At 36.7% G+C, this 27,429-nt stretch overlaps 1 protein-coding gene across 2 annotated transcripts in view; it reads right to left on the bottom strand.

The window, feature by feature from the left end:
- EFNA5 (ephrin A5) overlaps positions 1–27,429 on the bottom strand; it is a 295,085-nt gene that overhangs the window by 24,233 nt on the left and 243,423 nt on the right. For both annotated transcript variants that reach the window (XM_019028474.3, XM_019028473.4), the window contains exon 2: positions 25,875–26,167. In XM_019028474.3, the coding sequence (XP_018884019.1) occupies positions 25,875–26,167 (293 nt within the window). The remainder of the gene's footprint in view (positions 1–25,874; positions 26,168–27,429) is intronic.

Raw genomic sequence — 27,429 nt, forward strand, 5'->3', positions numbered from 1 at the left:
AGGATAACCATCCTTTAACATTTTGTTTCTATTTCTTAAGAAATTTCTGCAGCTAACATATAAAAACAAGTATTCTATCCATTAGCCATGACAGTAATACCGATGTGCTACTTAAGTTTTAAGGAATCATTTATATTTCTATGCTGACTCCACATGTCATACAAATAGGAAGATTTATTGTATTACTTGGCATTTTGAGGAAAAAATCATTCTATTTTGCCGCTGCTTAGCGGAAGAAAACTCTTGGGTCAACTTATCTTTTTAATCTAAGAGGTTTCAATTGAAATTGGCTTTGAAGTTTGCTAATTACAAAACTCAACAGGGGTTTTCCCTTATTTGGTGTAACTCATATTTCTATTCATTAACCCCAGTTTTAAAAAGATTTAAAAAGTCTGAATAGAAACAACTTAAAAGTTTGAAGAACAGCCTCTCCCCTGTGGTACCTTTATAGATACTTCAAGTGCAAACTTCCCCCATACTATCAAATTCTATTTAATTACAAATCTTCTGTGGTTGCAGGAGGGGGAGGTAAAACACATACATTTTGAACTTTCCAACCACACAGGGCTGTAGGAAGATGAGAAATCAGTAAATTCTTTTCACTCTATATATTGGGGAAATTTATGTCAACCTGAGTTACAAGGAAATCAAGATTCTGAAGGGCAATCCTGCTAGCTGCTTTTGCAGGGCCAAGCCACTGGGTTCAGATGCTTTCATTCGGGTGAAAAGATCATTACCAGGCGGCTCCGGGGAAGTTGGCCCTCCCGTAAGTGTGCTCCTTTGTTATGAATATGGAACAGATGGAGCCAAATCTATCTGCTCTGTAGGAACAAAAACACTTACAACCCAGCTCTCTCTATTAAAGACTCTACTTAGCTCCTTTATACCATCGGCTTTCTGTGCACTGCTGTGAGGTTTTGACTTTATAGAAAAAGGCACTTCATAAAAGCAACAGTTCTTACTCTTAAACCAAAGTGGCCTAAGAACTAAAGAAGATGAATACATGGTTTCACCGACAGGACTCCTTGGAGATATGTAGATATTCAATTAGGGGTGTGTGTGTGTGTAGGAGGAGGAGGAAGACTGTATTCAATTCTGGTAAATGTCTGCATTAAAACAACATGGAAATATAGAAGAGAGCGATGAAGATGTCATGTTTCTCATTACAAGGATGGCATCTAATTGCTCTAGCATAATAAAATGGCAAGATTTAATTGTGTATATATGTCTGTAAGGCTAGCGAGGGCTGTCTTGAACAAAAAATATGACTATGCACAACAAAATCACGCAGGTAAATATGATTAGTAATTAGGACCATACCACAAAACAAAGGCTATATGACGCTTCTTCACTATGAAAAATAATATTAATTACTTTCAGCATCATCATGCCAATTTGCTTTTACAGTCTGAAAGATGTAAACACTGCAGGTAAAACCAATGCATGCATTTATTTATCACGCCACAAGAAATCTACAGCCATCCCTACAATGTGCTGTTGCCAAGATATATGTGCTGACAGCAAGGTAAGTTTCACAGGCTTCCGGGTGTGGATACACTACTGTATACGCACCTTCCATTGATAGCAACAGGGGGAAAGGAGTGTCTGCCTTATTTCATTACATTTATTATACTGATACATTTAAAGTCTGGCTGCCTCTTCGGAGATAATTGAAAAAAGAAATTCTGTGGCAGGATGCTTTGATTCTGACTAAATCAAGTCTTCGGGCAAATTTCCTCCTGCCAGTGGAAGCACAGCTTGCCTGAAGTCGTAACCTTTGTGGGAGGAAAGGAACTGGCCTTGAAGCAGATCATGAAGCAGATGTTTTATGCCAAATCAGAGTCTGGGGATACGTAGGCTACTGCAAATAAAACTCTTCTTCTGTCTGTTCAATCATTTCAATTCCCTGCAGTGTGAAATATGAACTTGCCAACAAATGGCCAGCGTGCTGTGCCTCGCAGCAGGGGTGGAAGTGCCACAGCTGTGCCAGAGACTGGAAAACTCAAGATGCGCATGACATGTTCATTAGTTCCCCTGTATAGCCAGGGCCTGAACCAGGCCAGTCTCCAGAACCATCCACAGGGAAGCAGAAGGAGTGTTTACTATACCCAAAAGAGTTAGACACGATTTCCACCAAAATGAGTTGCACAACTTGTGATCCCTTTGATGACCCGAGAAGGTTAGTCTTTAAAACAAGAACACATCTCTGGACAGGAATAGACAGAAAATATTATGTCTGCCAATGATTACAGTTTTTTTCTGACTTTATTAGCAGCTTGCTCTGTGAGCAATAAAAAATGAAATAATGAATAATACTTTCAGTCTCCAAGCATCTATGAGAGATTGAAAGAATTTAGATGTCTCTTCTCTTTATCAGAAAGACAGATTTGTGGAAAATGCCTGGCTCACCTGTTGCAGGCAAACATAACACTAGTTCTTCCAAGTGTAGTAGCCTTCTACTGCATTCTACATTACAGTTTCACAATAATAAAATAGTTATTTGTCTAAATTAAAGTAACATTAGACTAACAAATTTCAATTTGATGTCCTTTGCCGCATATTGAACATACATATTCACACATAGCTTTATATCTGCAACCCTAGATATAAATATCCCATATTCAGTTCTATTGTGAGATTTTTCAAAGGTTATTCACATGCTTTCTAGTGCCACATTCTTTCAAATTTTAATCATGAGCTCCCTAAATAGAAGTCATTTGCATCTGTAAACATTCCCTTGCAGTAGTATTTAGCAGTGTATTCTCTTTGTGCAGAGCTATTTTAAAAGGAAAATAAACCTTAATATGGAACAACAATCAAGCATGAGCATAAAGAGGTAAATTAGAGGCTTGAGAAACCCTGTAAACCCTTTATATAATTTCTGAAAAATGTCTGAAGTTTCTCAATCTTAAAATAGCCCAGAATCATATAGCTTATTTCAGATGGTGGATTATAGGGATACTATTCATATAATCCAACTTATGACCTAAATCATAAGAACATATTCAAGAAATGAAATGAGTTTGAGATAATTTATTATTCTGAAATGAGGCCAAATAAGTACACATGGTTCAAGCTCGAAATGATAGACCATTATCACAAGTGATGGCGAGTTCTCATTAGTCTGGCATTTCTAAATCAATGTTGTAGTCAATAAATCTGTTGCAGAATGGTTACACATGACCATTTTTAGGAATTAATAACAAGACATATATTTTTGTTTTAGGATTCTTTTCGCACCAGTTACTCTAGAATATTATTTCTTCATAATGTTTATTTTTCTCTATTTAACTTGACCAAATACAAATTAGAAACATGAAATTATTTCTTAATTGACATGGAGCTTGGTGGAAGCAAACATCATCTCAGGATGCACAATACTATTAATATTTTTATAACAGCTATCAATTATCTACTATTTCCATGCACCAGGAACTGTGCCAGGTTTATTAAGTTTAATCCTCAGCACATTTCTTCGAGGCAGGTATTATTATCCTCATTTTAGAGATGAGGAAACCGAGGCTTAGGGAGGATAAGCAGTTAGGCGATGTCATACATAGCTAGTGTAGGGTGGAACGGATATTCAATTCCAAGTCTTCCTGATGCCAGAACAATACAACCTCAGTTTACAGTATAAATCATACTTTTCTTCCTGACTGCCCTACTTCAAATATTTGTTTCATAATTTCCCAGAAGCTCTTAAAGGCCCTTCCAAAAAAGTCTGGGGGAGGTTGAAACTTGGTAGAACTTGACTGTGTAATCTTAAGCATGTGCAACAGATTTCAATAAAAAAGCTGCATGGTGATTTTGCCCGCAGAGACATGCCCTATGCATATTTTCTAATCAGGTGCATGTCAAGAAAAAGCCTTTTAATATTATATTACTGTAACTGTTGTACTCCTTTTTTAAAATTTTAGTTGTTCAAGCTACGGTAGGACTCTATGATGTACTCCTAAGTACCCACATGCACTATGGCAGGAGGAAACAGGAAACAAACACAGTAACCTAATGTTCCAAAAAGAAAACTGGAAGAACAGGCAGCGATACTCGCCATGAAAGAAGACATTTCCCAGCCTGGCCTTGCCATCTCTGACCTCACAGCATGTCCCTTGAGATTTGGGCAGCCCTTGCCTGCTCCCACTCCTGTGATGCCTCAGCCCTGGCCGGAAAGAGAAGCAAACTAGCTGATGATGTTGTGTCACAAGAACCAAAAGGAACATACAAATCAGAAACGTCTGTTATCCAAACCCAACTGAGAAGGCTCTGTCTCAGGAAGGGACCTCCCCATTTACATACAGACATTCCAGGGCCTTTCTGGATGTCTCTGAAAAGTAACAGATGCAGCAGATTCACTCATTTTTACCTTAAAGTCAATAAGGTACACCAAAGGTGACTTTGTATCTATTTTTTTTCCTTCTGTAATGCAAGTATTTAATCAATGAATGTCCTATTTAATGGCATGTGTAACATTTTTCTATACCATCTGTTTGCCAAAAATTACTTACTTTAACAGACCGAATTCACAGAATCTCAGTTAGCCCAAGAAGCAAAAAGGATTCTGCTATACTTGGGGCAAATGGGCAACAGTCCAGAGTGATCCTGGTGGAAACTAAGTCAGATCATGTTACTTCTGTGTTCTAAACTCTCCAATGGCTCCAATCTGACTCAGAGTGAAATCCCAGATCCTTACCATGGTCTATGATGAACCGCCCCCCATACTCCATAGCACCAATTAATATTTGTATACATATTCTATGTATTTATATACATAGAATGTATACAAATACATATACTTGTATATAATGTATACAAATATTACATTAATAGAATGTATACAAATATTAATTGTGGTTTTTGCCATTACTTTTAAATGGCAAAAAACCGCAATTACGTTTGCACCAAGTTAATACATACTCTGCACATGTCTACGTTCCTTTCCCTTTGTTCAACCTATTTGAGCCATGCGGGCCTTCTTGGTGCTTCTCCAGGCCCACGATCTCTGCAGCCTCTGGATGTTTTTCTGTTCTCTCCACCTGGAAAACTCTCTTGCCAGATAGACACATGGATTGCTTCCTCATTTTCTTTAGGTCCCTCCTCCAATGTTAACTATTAGAAAGGCCTTTCCTGACTATTTCATACATACACACACACAGGTATACACATACAATATGTATGTTCTATATATATATATATATATATATATATATATATATATATATATATATATATATATATATATCGTAATTTCCCCAGCTTCCCATTCTCTATTCTTCTTACTTTACTTTTCCATCATAGTACTTACCACCTACTTGACATATTTTATATTTATTTATTTGCTTATTTAGTCCCCTCCTAGCCTCCTGTCCCCAGTAGAGTGTAGCTTCTATTAAAGCAGGGCCATTGCCTATTTTTTTCTCTGTTGTATTCACAAAGTCTAAAATACCTGTTGAATGAAGTAAGAAAGGAAGGAATCAGTGAATGAAAGACAACATCACCTCAAGAAAAACACTTGTTTTCTCACTGATCTGCTCTAACTGCCTGCAGAATCACAAGTTTAAATTAGAAAAAAGTGAAAAAAAAAGTCTAATCACTGCATAGGCATATGAGTTTCATGCAATTTAAGCAGGTTCTTAAATCAGCTATCAAGATGAATAAGTAGCTTATTTTTCAAGATATACTAGGTTTTTCTTCACATTTGTACAAAGCGAAATTAGTTTAAACGTACCTTTGAAAAAACTTATACTAATAACTTGGTAGTTATTTTCAAAGCATTCCTGCAAAGGGTGAAGGCAGATGATGGCAAACTATCAACCAAACATTGAGTCTAACGCAGGCCCTAGGTTATTCTTGGCGACCTTTTTTGCAGTAATGCCGAGTAGCAGCAGCAGCAGCCCTGATTAGCCCGAAAACGTCTAAGGAGTGACATAGACCTGGAAGACATTCTCATTACCACCATCATCAATGATCACTTTCGCATCCTCAGACCAAGCGGAAAGCTAAAATCTCGGAATCACAAAACTCAAGTTTATGGGGGATCATTTAATTTAGTCTCTTCATTTTACAAATTTAGAAACTAAGCTTCAGCATTTCAGAGAGATCAAGTGGCTCACCAAAGTTCATCTTACTTGGGAGAAGAATATTGAACAAGATGACCTGGGCCAGGGACACTTATCCAAAGAAAAGAGAAGTGTTCACTCAAACTACCTAGGACAGAACTAGAATAAAGAAATTGTCCCCAAAGCTCCTCTTAAATACTAAGAACCCAATTATTAGGAATTAAATGTTTAATGAATTTACATTATAGCTAGTTCTGCTAAAATTTATGAAACAGTTTAGTTGAACTTTTTATTTGCTGAACATATTCTTTAGAGTGCATGCAAAATCAATGTGTATAATACATTTATGTCCCCTTTAGAGAAAAGAGTATAATTTTACTATTTTAAATAACTGTGAAAGGTTATGGCTACTGCATCTTTGCCTCTGACATAGGGTTGGTCATAGTTATGATTTATTTTTTCTCAAATATATGGTCAGAGACACAGTCTCAATTAAGATATTACTCCTGAAGGAAAATGGGAGGCATTTTACAACTCTCTGCTTTATGATTCTATTTCCAGAAAGCACAGGGGTGAAAAGTGGGAGCTGTCTGTGATACTAATTTGAAAAACTAATGAAGTAATAGAACTGTTATTTCTCCTAATGGCTACCAGGCCCTATTCTCTGCACAGTGTAATACTGTATCTACACATGTATGACTTAAGGCCACAGCTACTACCACAATGTGCCCTCAGCAAAACAATGCACACACACACACACACACACACACACACACACACACACCCATCACCATCACCATCACTGCTGCCACCACTTCTTACTAAGGAAAAAGCTTATAAAATTTTTATCTCAATTCTCAGGGGCCAAGAATTTTATCTCAATCTCAAAGAAATGTTCTCTACACTCCCTCACAGCTATCTTTTCAAAATTTTCAACTGCTTTTGCTCCTTACAACCAATTTGATCCTGAAAAGTATATGTAAACTGAATTTTTAGAAATCAGACCATTTTTTAAAATGCTCTAGGGCTATTGAAAAGAACTCCATTTTTGTAAATGGAATAATCACTCTGCAATTTATCTTTTGTAAAATCCTAATTTTCTTATGTCATGCTTGTTTAAAATTATATAGACCTGTTCAGAATTCCTCAAGGGGATAAAATCAACATTAATTATTTCTTTCTACTCCATTTCAGTTGAAAACTTTCTCTAGAATAAAAAACAGAATTTTACTAATACTTGGTAGCGTCTGCCTTGTCATTCTCTTTATATTGGCACAGATCCCTTCCTTCTAGAAAGCAAGACTTCTCCTGGTAAGGCCTTGGTGAGCTCCGACCCTTATGCAAATGTTGAGTGAGAGAGCCCTGGCCTCCCACATAGACAGACCAAACCATCTTTTATCGATTCCTCCTTCCCTTCCTTGTGCCCCTGTGTCTACAATAAGAAAGAAGATATGCAGTCCCTGCTCTCAGGGCCTTACACTTTAAAGAGTAAAATAGAAAATTTGAAAATGTCATTGTTCTGAAGAAAGAAGCAAAAGGTTTGAAGGTTCTGTATGGGATGGAGTGGTAACACCAACTATTGAACCAAGGGGCCCAGTCCAAGGTGATAAACTCCACATCAAGCTTGAACACAAAGACATTAAAATCTTCCAAGGGGTCAGGTTCAATTGGAGCCCTTGGCAATCTGGATACACTTGCTAATCTGAAGGGAGTACCAGATGGAAGACAGTTCAAAAAGCATTGACTAAATACTTACACCACCCTAGGAAATGAACTCATAAAGACAGGAGTATGCCTCATCTTTCGTCTTTGGATCACCAGTGCTAGAAGCACCTACATTTCCACGTCCAGAGTAGCTTCAGAAGACATCAAAATTTGGGGAACCTTTTGGATTCAGCAGTCAGAACCCAACCATTAAAAGCACCAAGGGCATCCCCAAACATTAAGCCTGTGAGAGATTGGAAGGGTGTATGGGATGCAGCAGGAACAATGCTCTGGTGTAACTATGTAGGTAGGATAATGCCTTCTGTCCCACAGAGATACCAGATGAGAAACTACTGTGTATTGCTAGGGATTGCAAAACTGGCTAGTTATTCCTTGAAAAAATAGGATTCTCAATGTTCAGAACCAACTTGGAAGGCATATGTATTAGTGAGTGCCTGTCCTTCTATAGCCCCCAGCTTAGTCATAATTGAGATATTACTTAATATTTTCATCAAAGAATGTAAGATGGACTTACGAATAGGTTTATAAGGAAAATTACTTGGGTGCGGTAACTAGCTATTGAAGCCAACTAGTTAAATTGTTCATTAAAGTGGAACGAAGTTCAATAAAGACAGTTAAGGCATGCTATGAGTGAGAAGCACAGAGCCTATCACATGAACAGAAAAGCCACTTACTAGGTACAAGTATATCTCAGGAAAAACGAAGCCTACGGCAGACTGCAAATCGAATGTGAGTTATGCTGGTCTACTCGTCAAATCTAATCAGAAGTTTTGTTCTCACATTTTGGATCTGCATTCAAAATGGGACTCCAGAAAGATGACAAAAGTTATATAAAAGACTTAAAACTGGTCTTGTAGGAACAGCCAGAGGAATTTAAGTGACGTGATTCTTTTTTTTTTTTTTTTTTTTGAGACGAAGTCTCGCTCTGTTGCCCAGGCTGGAGTGCAGTGGCGCGATCTCGGTTCATGCAAGCTCCGCTTCCCGGGTTCACATCATTCTCCTGCCTCAGCGTCCCAAGTAGCTGGGACTACAGGCGCCCGCCACCACACCCGGCTAATTTCTTTTTGTATTTTTAGTAGAGACGGGGTTTAGTAGGATGGTCTCGATCTCCTGATCTTGTGATCTGCCCACCTCAGCCTCCCAGTAAGTGACATGATTCTTAACAAAGGCATGAGTCTTTGAAGGAAGAGAACACTAGTCTGTATATGTTGCTCATCTGAAAAGAAGACTAGAGGCAAGGATGTGTTTTTAACTATACAGAAAGTCTGGTTGCACTGACCAGATAGAAAGGACTAGATGATGAATGGTATTAAAATGGATTTTTATGACCAGGAGAACTATACACTTAGTATACTTTAAATGTGAATGGGATTTTGTAAATAATCTAACCTAATCCATGGAAGTCAGTTCCTTCAAAATGCTCCGTTAAAAAAGGGTTCCCAGGTCTAATAAATTTGGTGAGCACTGTATATTGCACCACTCGCTTTGAAGAATTAACAATACACAGCATCATATTTAAGGCATCAGAAAGTTTTTCAGGAAAAAAATAACTTTAACAAAATGAACTTAAATTTAAACAGAAATTATAACATCTTAATAATTTTCTTGTTCTTTGAAACTGTCTTTGGATCCTCAATCTAGCCTAACTCCCTCTCTTACATTTGAGAAAACAGACTTACTTATATGACTGGCCCTAGATCTGATTAGAGTTGGGCAGTGGCAGAAATGAGACTTAACCCAGTCTATTGCGTGTCTTATATTCTGTTGATGCCAATGAAATAAAGCTGGAAATTAAGAAACAGGATGTTTTCCATTCTTTTGTCTTGGAGTCGTTGATTTTCATATTATATCCATTAAAAGAAAGAAAAGTAATTAAATTTGAGAGAAATCTTAACTGAAAAATATAAACCACATTCTTTAATTTGTTGACCACAGCTAAACCTGCAAAAGCACTAGAAAAATATAAGAGTACTAGATAAAGATAAAATAATACTGTACAACACACTAGAAATACAAGTGGTAAATTGACCTCTGCCCCTGTTGCACTTAAAGGATTAACTGCATAAATCTTCTCTTTGTTTTGAACTATTCCACATATTCTACAGTACTGTTCATCAGTGAAATACACCCTGGTTTTGGCCAGTGGTTGTTTCTGTCTGTTTTGCATCACTACCTAACTTCCTTAGGCTAAAAAACAAACCAACAAAAAAAATATTCTGAAGAACTCCTCTTTCCTTATCTCATGCAGTCTTGGAGCTGTCGGTCAAAGTACTCTCTATTCTTTCCAAAGCACAGGCGTATAAGCCAATCAAATTCCTTCTCCCAGGAACTTGCATCCTGAGTAGGGTGACACAAGGAATTGAAAAATGTTAGAGCTAAGAAAATCGAATGGCTAAGTCTTGATGAAACTATCTACTTGTTTCTATATTTAAGATCCCCACCACTGTCTTGGTTCCTGTCCATCCTGAGGTCTTCAGTTAAAATAACCAAACCCTGGAAGGAAAAGTCTCTCTTTTTGTTTGTTGGTATTTGACACAGGGTCTCACTTGGTTGCCCAGACTGGAGTGCAGTGGTGCAATCATGGCTCACACCAACCATAGGCATGGCCATCACGCCTGGCTATTTTTAAACTTTTTTCACAGATGGGGCCTTACATTGTTGCCCAGGCTGGGCTCGAGTGACTCTCCCGCCTCAGCTTCCTAAAGCACTGGAATTACAAGGTGTGAGCCAACACACTTGGCTCTTTTTGTTTAAGTTAGCTGAAGTTGATAAATGTTGTTTATAAATGGAGAACCTTAATGAATATAATACTCATCTGTGGTGTACTTTGCAAATGGATGGGGTATTATCAAATGTTCATAATTATTACAGGGATCATACATTTGGCAACGAATTATTCCAGAGTGTAGACACAGAAATGAAAAGTAGTATTAATTTAAGTGTGATGGGTTAAAAAATATAGCTCTTAAAGTCATCTACAAACAAGGCTTGCCAAAATTTTAAAAATATAGATTGGGTGATACTAACTTTGGGCGACTTATTGATTAACCTGTTTCTGATGGTAGAAAGAATTATTCTATCTTGTGTCTCCGTGGTGTAATTTTATCAGTGAAGTGACAAACCATGCTTCCCAGTGATGCCTTGAACTGACTTGGAATGTACGGTAAAATACAGATTTCCTCAAATGAATTGCCAAAACCATTAATCTTTATCTAAGGACCCATAATAGTTTGTTCTCAGTAGCAGGTGGGGGAGAGAGAGAAAATGTCTTCCAGAAAGCACTTTGGCAGTCAATCTGGTTGATAATAAAACTTGATGAAACATCTGTGATTAATATTAATTCTGATTCTCTCTTTAATGGATAATTGTGAAAAAGATAATTTATCCCATTTCATTTAGACTACAGCTGAGTTTTTCAATTTAGAAAAAGAACATTTCTCCATGTTTCTCAGGTATGAGACTATAGGGAAAAAAAACCAGGTGCACAAAACCTGCCAACAGACAGGCAATTTTCTAGTTAGCCCTCGAAAATATTTTGTACACGTTCAACTGACCACTACAGATTTGGATGTCACCCCCAAATGGTTCTCTAAGTGAGTAGACTGATTATTTCTTCATCCTCACCACTGTAGAACACTCTAAATGAACCACAGTGAACTGAATTAATACTTTTTGAACTCAATTAATATATTTGGCCATATTTGATTCTGCAAAGATGGTAAGAAAAATGCCCTTGTGAGTAAATGACAGTGAGCTATTTCTGACCACCAGTGTATTTCAAACTAGTTGATGATAGAAACTATTTTTGACACATGCAAATGTATAATTCAAAGTACCCATAAAAATTTGTCATGGAAGCTACCATTAATTTTGACAGAAACTAGGAAAGTAACTAATTGCCTTTCAAATATCAATATTAAGGAAACCATTTATTAAACTAGCACTTCAACTCATTTACACATGGAAAACTTGAAGCATGGGTTGAAGTCTCCTGCCCAACTCTCCACACCTAATTAATGGTGAAGCCAAAACCCAGGCCTCCTCATTCTCATCTCATCTATCTTTCAAAACTTAATAATACTTTTAAAAGGAACCTATGAAATAATAGACTTATTTTCTAAGAATCAGGGCATATTATATGGTTAAAAAAATGACTGTTGTCTAACCCAATACAGAAGTGGTAAATAGTGATTAAGTACAGATCACTGTTGACCTTTAATCATAACCAAATCATTGCTCCATTTAAATTGACTCCATTTTCATCAGACTCTAACTGACATCAGGGAGAGCAAAACAAACTGACAAGCACAAAAGGTCACAGACAATGGGCACTGACTTCTTCAGTGTTCCTTCCAAAAACCTCATGTTATATAAATAGAATATTGCAGGAACTATTCATTATTCTTTTCTTTCTCTCCAGGTATACATTTTCCTTCGAAACTGTTGGTCCAAAATGAATATTTCTTATCACTTGATATCTTGCCTGCTTTCTATTTTTATGTGGCTTTCTGATTCTTATCCTAACACAGCTTACCACTTTGAAAAAGAAATTTATTTTATGATAAAAAATTTTGTTCAATTGTACAAGAAATACAAAAAACCTTAAAGGGTTCTATGGTTTTTGTTTGCATCAGCAAGGTCAAATTATGTCTAATTTACAGGTAAAGCAATGAGACAATTTACTTGGTCAGGCAGAAGGAAGGATTTATTATGACCATTGTGAATTAGATGACTCCCAGAATCTTAGTCTATTTTAGTCTTTATCTTAGACTTAGTCTCTCCTTAACCAGAGCTCCCTGGATTATACCAACATTCACATCACAAAGACTGCCATTTCTCAAGACTGATGGTACTGTTGACATGACCCTTCCATTTAATCAAATCCTCTAGTACCCACTTCTTTCAAGTCTTGAATTCAGACCCATCCATTCCTACTTTAAGCCAATGTTCTCGAAGTGTGGTACAACTTGCAGGAAAAACAGCTGGAGAGCTTATTAAAAATAGATTCCTACGTTGCAACCTCATAAAGTTGAACGAATCAAACTTTATGGAAGTGGGTTCCAAGAATTTGACTTTTTACCTATCATCTCCAGACAGATCACTAAATTTGGGATAGCGTCTTAAGCCCTGAGACTTAAATTCCACCTTGTCCCTCAAATCAATATGTTACTACATCTTTAACTGATCTCTTCCTCCTGAAATAGTCGTCTCTCTCTCTTTTATGGAAAGTGCTAATCTTATAATTCACTTTATTTCTCTTTTTGCTGTTATTTTCATGAATATATTTTTCCCACACTGGATTGTGAGCTCCTAGAGGACAAAAATCATATTGAATACTTTCTCCACAGTGTCCCCTACATTGGCCCTCTAGGTAAACATAGCCCAGTAACCACTGATGAACTGCTTGACTAATGAGAAAATAATATGTAATACTGAAGTGTGTCCTTCTATAGCCACTGTAGATTTTCTACAAATATAATGATGCACAAGTACCAACAGCCTCAAGTAGAGTTTAATAACGGGGTTTTATAGCATTTGGAATACAAATATTTCACAAAATTGCCACAATAAATCTAAAATATACTTTAATAATAAACTAACACATTGTAGCTAAAGGTCAGAAATTCTGTTATTTGATTAAACTAATAATCTAGCAAATGTTATTGATTTAGCAATTCCACTTAATATAAATATCATAAAAACTCATGCAAAAATCTCTACACCTATTGCAAAGGAACTAAAGGCAATTAAAAAAAAGAGAAACTCAAGTAAAGGATATTAATATCTCTGAGATTAGAATCATTTCTGCATAAGTACCAGTACTATTTATAGAATAAGCTTTTGAACATTGCTTTTCACACACGGATAAGAGCTAAGGGCATGAACTTTGAAGTCAGAATGCCTTTGCTCAAATCTGGACTCAACTGTAGATGAACAGTGTGATTCTAAACAAATGATTTGACCTGTTTGCATTTCAGTTTTTCTCATCTGTAAAATCGGAACAATAACAGTGCCTAACACGTACCTGCGATAAAGTATGGATGAGATTATATATATATATATATAAACATATGGAATGGATAAGTGCTTACTACATGCTAGCTATTAATATATACCCAGCAAGCACCTAGTCATAAAACAAATGATTTCAATGTATTTATATGATAAGCCTCAAATCAGTTTCCTCTTTAAGAATATACTACTACTCCCTATTGCCTGTTACATATATTCAAAACTCTTCAGAACAGAATTAATGGCGCTTCATAATCTGACCCAATCTATCCAGTTTTTATTTTCCAAATACTCTCCATTCTATTCAGACCTTTTCATTGATCCCTGAGTTTATGCCGTTCTGATTCCTTATCAGGAGAGGCGAGGCCAGTAAGAGAAGAAATCCACGTGAGCGGTGTGAAGCTTGTTTTTTGGAGGGCTGCTGGGTGGGCTCCCTGACTCTGGTAATCACCCTCATGAACCAGTGCCAAGATCCCCTCTGTGCAAAATCTGGGTGCTGCACATGGCTGCTACAATTCCTTAACTTCATTCAAAAGGATTTCAAATGTTATAAATTCTCAAAGCGTCTTTCCCCTTATGGGAGTCCTACTCATCTTTCTTGTGCAAAGATGTATAGTAACTGCAAGTCTGTAAAAAACTGGTGGATTTTAAATAACAATAGCAACAGCAAGTATAACTAATTACAATAAGTGAAACAATAATTTGCAGCTGCTGTGCTGCTTAAGGCTAGATAAGGTAAGGCAATCCCTGGCATGGAGCATCATGTTAACAAGCTGCAATGTTGAGACAGTTGTTCACTAGGCTTTGCAATATATCCACCAATGCCTACACTGTGCTATTGATTCTGTTAATGAAATTTAACCTCTGAAAAATGACTCAGGGCACTGAAGAGACATATACTCTCAATACTCTTGCTAATCATTAAATGCCTTCATCACAATTGAAACAGGAATGGTGAATGACACATTTCATTATGTCATCATGTCTGACCCCACAAACCATTCAATAGTACTCTGCTTTGTTCTATAAACCCATTTACTTCCTAGTATGTAAATTTCAGGAATAAGTTGACATGAAATTTCCCTATACATTTCACATTAGCTGTCTTGAGAACAGGGCCTACCTAAGTTCCAAGGTGAAGGTAGAACTTAGATAACGACTTGCCAATGATGCTTGAAATCTGTCTACTTTTAACTTCTTTTAAAATATTTATTATGAAATAATTGAATAAAGACTAGGCTTGGGGTCAAACTACATGGGTTCAAATCCTGACCCCAGTACTAACTACATGATCTCAGGCAAGTCACTTAACCTCTCTGAGCCTCAGTTTCCTCAGCTACATGATACATAATGATAGTACCGGCCTCACAGATGAGGATTCAACAATTTAAAACAGATACAGTGCTAGGTACAGTGCCTGCCACATAGTACGTGCAATATATGCTAAATCACTCTAATTACGACCATCAGAACAAGCGTTACGGGAGGAGTTATTAGTCAAAGCATGAGTAAACCTTTAGCAAAAGGCTGAACTAAACTTCATTTAAATCATTGCCGTATTCATCATATTGCTTCAAAACTGACTGAACTGAACTGCCCCCACTATATATAGTAAGACCTCTAAGCAATATACTAAAAGTAAAAAATTTGCCTGTTCACATTTTTAGCCTCCAATTTACTCTCCTTGCTTACTTAGATTTGCCCATTAAAAATTCCACCTAAAATGAAGCAAGTATGTCTGAAATCAAGGTTGAGGACCAATAGAAACTGTTAAAGCAAAACATACAGTAAAACTTAATCAATTCAGATTTTAGTCAGAATTTGTAACAATTTACTGGAGGAGAAAATGAACTTTTAAAAATGTCTGTAAAAAAAAAAAATCAGACAAAGCAAATTTACATTAGAAGCCTGATATTGGAGGTACTAAAAATTGGGCAAGTTAAAAACAATATACATTCTTCTTAAAAATGATTCAGAGCACATGTTATTTGTTTTTATGGGTTTACATGCAAAAGGGAATGCTAACTAAAAACTAAAACTTAGCTAACATTAATGTAGATAAAGCTAGTTGGAAATATTGTATATCTCTAAAAATAGTAAAATGAAAAGATATTATCATTCCAATTCCCAACAATAATAGACTGGCTGGCTGTTCTCCAATTCATGATATTTTACTTTTGAGGCTCAGAATGAATTAATTTTTTTGTGAAGCTTTAAACTTTAAAACCAAACCCGTACATAGCATACATATTAAAGTTCTGTTCCTAATGTGGATTTTATACAATCTGACTTAAAATATTCGATGGAAAAGAAGCCTGTTGCCAAAGTCCACATATTTCCCCTATTAAACAGAGGTAAGCCATATCCCCAGAAACCATATTTCAAGCCCACAGGATACTTATGAACTAAAATAATGAATGATAATGCCTCGTTCTCTGCATTAATATTAAAGAAAAGAGAAAATAGAAAACTTTATAGCCACTATCAGCTTTCTGGACCATAAATCTCAAGTTTTGAGAATTGCTTCCCAAAAGGGTAGGGAGCAAGGATGAGTTGTGAGAGCTTCGGAGCCTAGAGATATTTTTTAGCAAGCCAGCAAAGCACTGACACAAATTTCTACATATCTCTGGCTGTGAAAAGTCTCATTTGTGGTGATTTATATTTCCTCATAAAGAACTCTGTAGATAATATAAGCCTGCTGTGAGGCTGTATGACAACTTTCAAACCAAGAGTTACACGACCATTCGGTGAAAATAGAGCAAGAATAGATGGGTGGGAAAGTCTGTAGAAATAGTATTTCTTCTGATGAAAGGCCCAAATGCTGTTCTTCCAGCATGCACGAGGTTCAGAGAGTAACCTTTCACTCTGTGTGTATATATCTTGTGGATAATATTTTGGTCGTCTATTCTAGAAAGTATTATTTTTTTCCCAAAGATTGACTATGCATTTGGTGTGTGCATGCTTGTGTAATTTACAAGAAATGACACTCAGACATCATCACACTGAAATTCAGTTGCCTTAATAAGTTACTAAGAGAAACACAGAGAATAGCATGCTGACAACCCAAAGTCAATGAAGTATAAACACTGTTATTCCAAGTGTCACTGGTGTGTTATTTCCTTTTTTCCTGGCATCTGCTCTATGTAACACTGTACACACACACGTGATACAGCAGCTCATTAAACTGTTTCAGTTAACTCTGAAATCAAATTAGTGCATTACATGTTTATAAGGCTGAGAATTACTGCTTCCCTGTGAAATTACACAATTTATCAGTTGCATTATTTCTTTAGGAGATGCAACCGTGTTTGACATTTAAGGATAAAAAGAACAATCCTTTAATTTGTTTCCATTTCACCATTTAGTCTCAGTGGGGTAAAGGAAGCAAAAGGTGACATAATTCCTCCTTTTCCCTTAGGAGGTCAGAACTCTACATGCTTCCTCTGTCTCATAATAGCATTCTGAATTCTTAAAAGCAGTACGAATAAAAATTATTTTGGTTTTGAACTTCTTGTCTGAGTGTCACAGCCTTTGAAAAATTCAGACAATGGGAAGGGTACTTAGGATTCTTCAGTTTCTTATGGCTTTATACCGTGAATTTCCATCAAGTCCTGATTATTGAGTAACTTTTAAGGCTCCTTTTGCAAACTTTCAAGATGGTCCCAATGTAAAAATCTATTAAGCGGTGACATCTGCTCTATTTTCCTTTTTCACAGACCTGGCATTAATTTCTCTGATTCTTTTAAACAGCAGTTAAACTAGACTCATCCTTTAGTCACTTAACAGGGCATGCATTTCCTTTTAAAATCCATGCTACTTGATCAAATAATTTGCCAACACATTTAAAAATACTTTTCAATACCCTGTGTTCCTATGAATTGCCTCCTCCACCTTTGATTTCACTCAAACTATGGGAAGTGTGCTAGGCGAAGCCATTACCAGAAGGCAGAGGTACAGGTCTAGCTCCAACAGCACCTGAGCTGATGCTGTGTATGCATGCTCAGAAGGTTAAGAGGGCACCTGGCAGTAAATAACTGTTTTCATAAGAGGAAATTACAATTAACAGAATAATTTCCACAAGGCCCTGAATATCCTCTTTCATGTTCTTTATTTAACCTTCATTTAAGAGCCCTTGAAATTCATTCATGCTTTCCTAAAAAATGACTAGGGACAACTTGAAACAGACACAATTCCCTAAACTCATTCTTTAAATAATTCCCTAAACTCATTCTTTAAATAAAAAGGTGCATTATTGCAGCTTCACTAAAGACCTGTGGGAGTATACAAAGCGAATAGAAGGACTATTTTCATATAGAGACCAGATATAATCCTTAAAAAATATGCTGGCTTTCAAAGGGAGAAAAATTGTTCCATTCTATTTTCAAAATAAAACAAAACTTACAAAGAAAAACTAAATAGTTTTTGGTGACTAAGATGTACTTTGCATCTACATCTGGGTACTTACTATCTGATTTTTGTGCCATATGTATTCTCTTCCCTTTAGAAAACGTTAAAATTTGTCGGTTTCCCAACACTGCCCTTCCACTCTTCTGTATTAATACAAGTGTGTCTTAAAACACCATGTGCTAGTACACATATTTGAAAAACTAGAGGAAGTGCACCAGTATTTGACCACAGTCCTACAGAACATTTCAGTTATAAACCTCTTCAATCTTAGCGAAGTTGATGCTACAGTAAATAATGCTAAAATAAGATTTCAGTAATCAAAAACATTTTTCAATAACAAAAGTAAAATGCACACACACACACACTGAAGCAAATACTGAGTTTTTCATTGGAAGAAAGTACATTGTACTTACAAGTCATTTCCCCTGCAAGAGTAAAAGACAATGAACAGTGAAAAAGATTACCTCCTGCTTTGATAATTGTGCCATTTTGACACTCTTCTATTTCAATAAGAAATCTACGTAAAAAAGGTGATTGGTGTGAACTGTCCAGAGCAAAACAATTCTTAATGTAGATGACTAAAGTAAGGCACTGAAAAATCAGACATCAAGAGGAATGAAGAATTCCTTAGGCATAGTAATCCTAGCATAATGCTCCTTAAGAATATAGGAAATGGTCTTAAAACTTAATCTTTATGCATTTATGAAATTTTTTACTGAACTAAAATATCAATCTGGGATATTCAAGTTGCCTTAACTTTTCAAAAAATGCAAAACTTTTTGGACTTGGATTACTGAAGTTATTATTTTGGCAGTCAACTGGTTCCTTAAACAATATTTCATCGAGACTCAAAAATCAGAAAAGAGTTGTGATTATTACACCCATTTTACAGATGAAGGAATTGAAGCTCAGTGAAGTTAAGCACATTGCCCAAGTTCCCACAGCTAGTAAGAGCACAGAAAGAGGATTCAGACCCAAAGCTACACTTAACCAGAGTCTGTGCTTTAAAAAAAAAAAAAAAAAAAAAAAAAAAAAAAACACCACCAACAACAACCATGTTCCACTCTCTGCTTTGATGTTATGTATTCCTAGCATATTATTTTTTTAAAGTACTAAAATACTAGGGAACTGCTGGAGAGGGTGCAGTAAAACTTGAGCCCTGTAATTTATCTGCTTTTCTAAAAAACAAAATTAGAAATTTAAAAAATTAATTGTTTTTTTGCCATATGTGGTTTATTATGGCATTTATCCATGCAATAAATATTTACTGAGTAACTCTTCTAGATGCTGTTTTCTGCAATTTTTCTTTGAAATATGTAGCTTTTCATCAATATTATGGCTAAGCAGATTATCCATATTATGGAAAACTTGCACTTCTATGAAAAACTGTATTCTAAATTCTAAACAACTCACCTGCAAATAAGGTTTTGAAACACATCAATAGTTAAATGAGGACTTTCTTCAAATTAGTTCTGTTTTACTAGTTTTACTGAATATTCTTATACTTTTAAAAGGTTAGCCAATAACTGTATTGTACAATCAAATGATTTCTGAAGCTGATCTTGATCATTTTCATAAGATAGCTCTTAGGAACTTAGGTTACTTTGTTTTAAAAATTGTACAGTGCATATTAAAATTGCCTCTTGGCTTAAGATAAGACTGTAAACTTTTAATCTAAATACCTAAAGCTGAGAATTAGCAGTTAACCACATACATTTAAGCACCTACATACTATAGATTTAAAAATGATGCCCATAGTAACAAAGAATGTCCTAATAATAACTCAGATATAACAAATGCTGGAAAAACTCTCTTTTAGTATCATTTTCAGAAAATGACAATTGTCTTCTTTATTATAGATCTCTCATTAAAGCATACTAATTCCTGAATCAAGTGTGCAATCGTAATTCAGTCTGGATGGTGAATATTCAGGACATTTAAGGAGAATTTCTTAGAAAACGCAACTTTTCTGGTTTCTGAAGTTATCTGAGTTAAAAGGTCAACGCTTTGGGAAGATACAGTTGAAATATCTTCTGGAGATGGAAAAGTATCCTTTGGAGAGGAAAAAAATGCAGAAATATGTTTAAAATTTATCTTTCTACCATCTGATTCGGGGTTCCTAGAAAGTGTTTATAAAGTAGAATTCTCTAAACAGTAGATGTCAGAGTGAGTGCTATTTGTTTCTAATCTGTTTTTAAAAAATATAAGGGTATTTTTTCAAGTATAATAGACCCCAGGACTTTATCTCCTCATTTCTTTCTTTCTTTCTTTCTTTTTTAGACAGAGTTTCGCTCTTGTTGCCCAGGCTGGAGTGCAATGGAGCGATCCCAGCTCACCGCAACCTCCGCCTCCCAGGTTCAAGCAATTCTCCTGCCTCAGCTTCCTGAGTAGCTGGGATTACAGGCATGAGCTACCACACCCGTCTAATTTTGTATTTTTAGTAGAGATGGGGTTTCTCCATGTTGGTCAGGCTGGTCTTGAACTCCCAGCCTCAGGTGATCCACTCTCCTTGGCCTCCCAAAGTGCTGGGATTACAGGCATGAGGCACTGTGCCCGGCCCTCTTCACTTCTTTTAGTTGCTTACTCACTTAACTTCCTCCCAGATCAGCTAGTTCTCATCTGTGTGAACCTTTTTCAAGTTACCTAACTTTTCTGAGCCTCAGTTTCTTCACCTGTAAATAGGGAAAAAGAATAGTTCTTCGTAGTGCTGTTTTCAGATGGCGCCTGGAACACAGTACATGCTATATAAATTCTAGTTATCCTTACTTATTAAACATCTGCATATGCCAAGCAATATAATACAGGGCAGAAAGCAGGAACAGCTGTGAACAACCTGCCATAAATATATAATGTCAGGGATGATAAGGGCCTGAGGAAAAATAAAGCACAGTAAAAGTATAGAGAATGCAGAGAATAAGGTGTTATTTTTATATAGAGAGGTCAGAGTCGCCTCTCGGATAAAGACATTGTTTGAACACAGACCTAAAGAAAGTGAAAGCAAGGCACGTGAACACCTGGGGCAATGGGAAGCCCAGGTAGAGGGACAATAAAGTCCCCAGGTCCCGATGTAGGAGTGTACTGGATAGGAGAGGGAGGAAGGCTGGCAGCTGAGTAGCCAGAATCAGGCAGAGGGTGGTAGCAGAAGAAGTCAGAGGCCGAGGGAATCAGGGAAAGGAGTTCAACCATGGAGGTCCTTGATGGCCAGGTTAGAGACTGTGGACTTTTGTCTGGGTGAGACAGGAAGTCACTGGAGGGCTGTGACAGAGCAGTGCCATGAGTGGGGAGAACAGGAGCTTGCTGCACTGGTAGAGACCACAGATAATGGTGACTTGGACAGAGCAGCTGGGAGAGAACTAGTTCAATAACCCTAATACGCCTCTCCATTCTGCATTTTCCCTAAAAATGTACCTTTAACTAGGATTTATTGAACATCTACTAAGCAAGGTATTGACCTGGACCACTGTACAGATGTTATCTTTTACCCTAATGCTGCAGACCCTCAGATAAAATATAATCAAATTAGGATATTAAAGCTCCAAGAATTTCTGAAGTCGATTATAATTACATTATTTTACAGATGTAGAGTTCAAACTCCAGAGGGATGAAATGATTCTCTCAAGATCATACAGCTAGTTAGGTCAAGAAATGGACCTGGGACTCAGTTTTCCTTACTTTATAAAAGCATATATTCAAATCAGTGTTTTATGGAATTACAAAGATAACTTATTAAAAGGATTTCCCTTTACCCCTTCTGATGTAAAAATAACTGCAAAACTTCTTTCAAACATATTCTCCTCAGGTTAATATTTAAGACTATCATTTCTAAATTGAGTATTTTTTAAGTTTCTAAAAGGAGTATCAAAAAAAAAAAAAAAGACAGGGTTTTGCTATGTTGCCCAGGCTGGTCTTGATTTTTTTGGCTCAAACAATCCTCCTACCTCAGCCTCCCAAACAGCTGGGACTACAGGCATGTGCTACCATATCCAGCTAAAATGAGTATTTCTGAATTTTTTAAAATTACTGTTTCCTTTAGGAAGTCTATATAAACAACTATTGTCTTAATCAATTGACTGGCAGTTCTGCAAATCTATCATTGATATAAATACCGCCAACTTTCTGTAATTACTTTAGTATGCCAATCTCTTACCAAAATAACTCCTGTAGATTAAAAACAGTATTTGTCAGATTCAGAGATGGCCCCAGTCTACCTCAGCAATAATCAGCAATTATAACAACTTAATATACTGTCTGTTCCCAAGGAAAGGAGAATATAGCATAGTTATTCACGGGAGTTAAAATAAAGGGACTAGAACTGCAAAGGATGTTTTATTTTTAAAGTAAATTGGAAACTTCATTCAGGATATTTTCAACTACCACATTTTCTTAATTTTATAAAACTCAAAGACATTAAGAAAAAAAGAAATCTGGTTGAGGACAAGGCAAATGTTGACAAGAATCTTCTGACTCATGTCCTCCCTAAGTAATGAGGTGAATAGCTTGTTATGAAATCCTTGTCTTCTCTTCCTCCAAATCTGTGTTTGTATCTGAATTTTGGCACTCCACAGTCTTCACTATACTTAAGCCTACTCCTAGCACCATAAAGCAGGATGGCCAAAAAGCTATAGCTTTCTTTTTTCTTTCTTTCATTTTTTTTTTTTTTTTTTTTTTTTTTTTTTGAGACAGAGTCTCACTCTGTCACCCAGGCTGGAGTGCAGTGGCTCAATCTCGGCTCACTGCAACCTCTGCCACCCTGGTTCAAGTGATTCTCCTGCCTCAGCCTCCCAAGTAGCTGGGATTACAGGCTCCTGCCACCATGCCCAGCTAATTTTTGTATTTTTTTTTTTTTTTTTTTTTTTAGTAGCGATGGGGTTTCACTCTCTTGGCCAGGCTGGTCTTGAATTCCTGACCTCGTGATCCACCCGCCTCGGCCTCCCAAAGTGCTAGCATTACAGATGTGAGCCATTGTGCACAGCCAGCTTTCTTTTTTCTAGGAAAAGTAAGAAGAGATTTTAAGGCTATGAGGAGCTAAGAGGGACTCCTGTCCTAGCAAGAACATTCTGTAAAACTGACTGGTGGGCAGTGAAGCTTGTTCCTGAGATCAGCAATAGAGCTTCTTGTAACGTAGTAAGTGTGAAAATAGCTATTTCCCAATCATCTTGTTCATTCCACACACATTAGGGAAGAGGAAAATTCAACTGAGGGCCAATTCTCCCCTAAGAATCCTTTAGTTTAATTATGACCACAGCACATTAAACGTCTGTAAGACAACCATGTTAGCTCTGCTGCTCCTGACTGCAGCGGTGGAAGAGAAGAAACCCTTTCACTACTAAAAAGACAGGGAAGGATGCCTTTGCGGGTCGAAAACATGGTTGAAAATTCAATTTAACTGAACACCAGGCCACTGTGCTTCTTGTTAATGAACATCTTTTTGCTGCTAATTTTGTGCTATTTTACCTTTCATTAAAAAAAGTAATTCAAGTTAAACTCAGCTGAACAGCAAAAAGCTCTTCATATTTTGAAGCATTTTGGAACAATTACTTTGACGGAAGCCCTTGACAGTTAAATGACTCCGTTAAATGAATGTTACAGAAGTCACATAATGATTTTTAGTGAAATATTGAATTTAACCACAAATGAGGAAAAACCAGTCATAAGCGCTATGGGTATATTTGAATAATAACATCTTGCTTATGAAGCTGAATGAATTCTATAATTTCTAATAATCAGGCAATCAACTAGTTAGTTAGTGGGTATGTTCCTCATCTTGGTGCTCTCTATTCATTTTTGATTTCTGCTTTTGCTGTTGTTTTTTTTAATCTGAGAAGCCAGTAAGAAAATTTCAAAACTAGCAAGAATTTTCTCTTACATTGGTATAGTATTTTACAGTGAGACAATTAATGAGTTGCTGTCCCACAAGTGAAGTCCTCCTCTTTCCTTTTTCTCATATGCTGAATGAGATTCTTTCACAAAGTAAAAAAGCAATAAAAGTCAAGAACGTGCTGCCTGAGAAGTGTGAATTCACTGTATGCCAGTGCTTCCTGCATCTGTGGGACTCAATATTCCTTTTCTTGTTTTATGGATCAAATGTGAGATAGTATCAAGGCTTTTGCATGTTTTCTCATGACTAATGACTGAAATATGTACTGAAATAATAAAACTGGTACTGTTCAATTTCCTTTTTAAATTCAATTCCAATATAAGTGACAGTTATCATTGTGATGGTGAAATCTGACTTATTATAAAATTCTGTTTTCTGGAGAAGGAGAGGAGCTAGAAATCCCTGTAGACTTAAACCGTGTGAGTTGCGAGTGGGTAGGGACATTTGGACTGAAGAAATGAGTCAGAAAAAAGAATGTTCTTGTTTGTCTGGCAAGCTGGGGTGAAAGTCGATGCTAAGCATACTGAGTGGTATAACTTGGATCTCTACCCACTGTGTGTGGTTGCATTTCCTGATTCTTCCAAGCAGGTGAGGCACAACTTTCTCCATGTTTTCACTACTCCCTGAATTTATCTTCATCATCAGCAATTGTCGATTTATACTTTAATTGCCTATTTACATGTCTGCTCCCCAGTGAAAGGTCACTCCCTAAGAACAGGGAATATCTTTTCATCTTGCATCCCCCAACATTTCTCAGCTCAGATTAAGCTGTCCAATAAATGTATTTTTTAACAAGTAAACTTTTAACCTCTTCAGTTGACAGTGAGAATACATGGGAAAGGCCAGATAGTTTAAATATAAATACTAGTTAAAGTCCAGATACACAACAAGCTGCTTAAAGTAGCTATCACCTATAATCTTGCTACTCAAAGTGTGGTCCACAGTTCAGTAGCAGCAGCAGCATCTGGGAGCTTCATACATCCAGAATTTCAGGTCCTGCCTTAGACCTCCTGAGTCAGAATGCATTACAGGATCCCCAGATAACACTATGCACAGTGAAGTTTGAGAAGCATTTACCTATAACATATGATAGTAGGAGGTATGAAGAAGTGATGGGTATATAATGGAGAAGAAACAAGGCCAGGCATTCTGATTAATACAGAAGTCTACTGAGAAAGTTTTAGAGCTCTCCCAGGACAGAGTCACTCAATGCTCAAGGTGGGAAACTCGCTCATACCAGTTACCTTGGAACCCCTTCTAGACACTTCTTCACAAGTCTTTCCTGTTTAAAGACAGAGCTACTCTTAATAATTATCTTTTCTCCTTGCTGCAAAGAGAGTATTTATCGTCAACATGCTGACATGTCCAGGAGTTTTGGCTTCCTCCACTGAAAATGTGGATGATTGAAAGGATATTGCTGACACCTGAATAAGAAATCCAATGACTCCAAGCTATGTAAATTTAATTATTTCCTTTAATTTTTTTTTCAGGAGTCTTTTTTTCTTTTCCTGAGCTTTGGAGAAGTCCTGGCAATTTTCATTTAAAAGAAATACAAGTCAGCAGTGGTTCAGTGAACAGGCTGACACGTAATTTCATAGGGGGAGAGGCGCTCTGTCTTTAATCTAATTTGTGCTCTCAATTCCCAGCTAATGTATCTAGGGATCCTGATGTATGCATTTACAAGGAGATATCTGTAATGCAGAGTCCAGCTCTCTGCAACTCTCTGAAACATGGGTAAAAAATTAGTCTGGGCTCTTGCAGCTGCCCTACAACACGATAAATCTCTATATACTCACAGATGTAGAAATATTCTCGGCCTGGCCTGAATTCAAATCCTAGAGAAAAGGGAGTGAAGAGCTGGAATTTTTCAGAGAACTTCAGCGGTCCATTTGGAGAGTGAGGCCGGTTACATTCCCATCTCTTGAACCCTTTGGAAGTGTGGTCGCAGGCACTGTAGCCATCAAAGTTCACCATGTAGAGGACATAGCGCTCAGTCTTATCTTCTGGGACGGAGTCCTCATAGTGAGGGCAGAAAACATCCAGGTAGTCATTGATACAGACATCAATATGGTAGTCACCCCTCTGGAATCTGTTAGAAAAAGAAAAAAAAAATGTGATAATTCATAGAGAAAGGGCTTTCTGCTTGGAATCAGTGGTTAAGCCATTCAATAATTTTGGAGCTAAAGCATCTAGTATAGTAAGTTCTTACTGAATGCCATTATGATTTGGGGCATGGTTTGAAATGTTGCAGTTCCCAATCTAAGCCACAAAAAGCCATTTTACAGTGAGATTCCATTGTATTTGTTTCAAAATATCCTACAAACTAAGTGTTTTGCTTTCATTTTAAATATTATATTAAATATCACTCTTTCAAACTGTGGAACTCTATAGAGGTACTAGTGTGCTGTTTTCCATGTTTCCTTTCATTCTTAAAAATCATATATTAAAACAAAGTTTTTATATTTTTATAATAGTGTTTCACTTAATAAATATTTTTGAATAAATGAATGAGGAAATTAAAGAACAAATAAATGACCGAATTGTTTTTTGTTATAGTTGAGGCCATTTTCCACTTTCTATGCAAATGAGAATTACAGCCATAAAATTGGGAGAATTAGAATCATAACATTTTACAGTTAGAAAGACAATTCCTAAAACACTTCCATTTTACAGAAAAATAAAAAGACATAAAGATGAAGCAGTGAGTGATTGAGCCAAACCTAGTATGGAGACTTCGGATCCCAGTTCAGTGCTTTTCTTAGATCTGCTACGTCAGAAACTTATTTTAGTGCATCTCGATTTCGATGCAGCGTCTTTTCCATACTGAGAAAACAACCCATCTAAATCAAATGACTCTTCCCCTCATTTCTTTTAATTCTACAGGTCATGTTCTAGAGCTGGGCTGGTGAGTAATGAAAGTAACAAGCCAAATGAAAATAGCCAAAACCACGGCTAATTCATCCTAGTTAAAAATGTACACATGTGAATACACACACCTCCCACCACAAACACCACACTGTCTGCTTCAATTCTCATCTCACAAAAGTTTTGCTTATCTGTTTTAACTAATGTGTCTTTCCCCATCAGTTGAACAGTATTTCCCAAGACACAACGATGTGTGAAACAGGAACTGTTATGCATACAACTTTCTCAGTCTAAAATCATGGTGGAAAAGCGTACAAAACTCCTTTGTTTTTAGCTGGTGAGGAAATTCTTCTCTGAGCCCTTAGAAATTTCATCATAAAATTGTGTTACTGCTGAAATACAATGCTCATAAAGTCATATAATCTCCAAGCTGGACAGTCTGAGTGTGAACACTTCCCAGTGGCAGTGAGACAGTTTATTCCATTT

This window comes from Gorilla gorilla, chromosome 4, assembly GCF_029281585.2.
Source record: "Gorilla gorilla gorilla isolate KB3781 chromosome 4, NHGRI_mGorGor1-v2.1_pri, whole genome shotgun sequence".
NCBI classification, from domain to species: domain Eukaryota; kingdom Metazoa; phylum Chordata; class Mammalia; order Primates; family Hominidae; genus Gorilla; species Gorilla gorilla.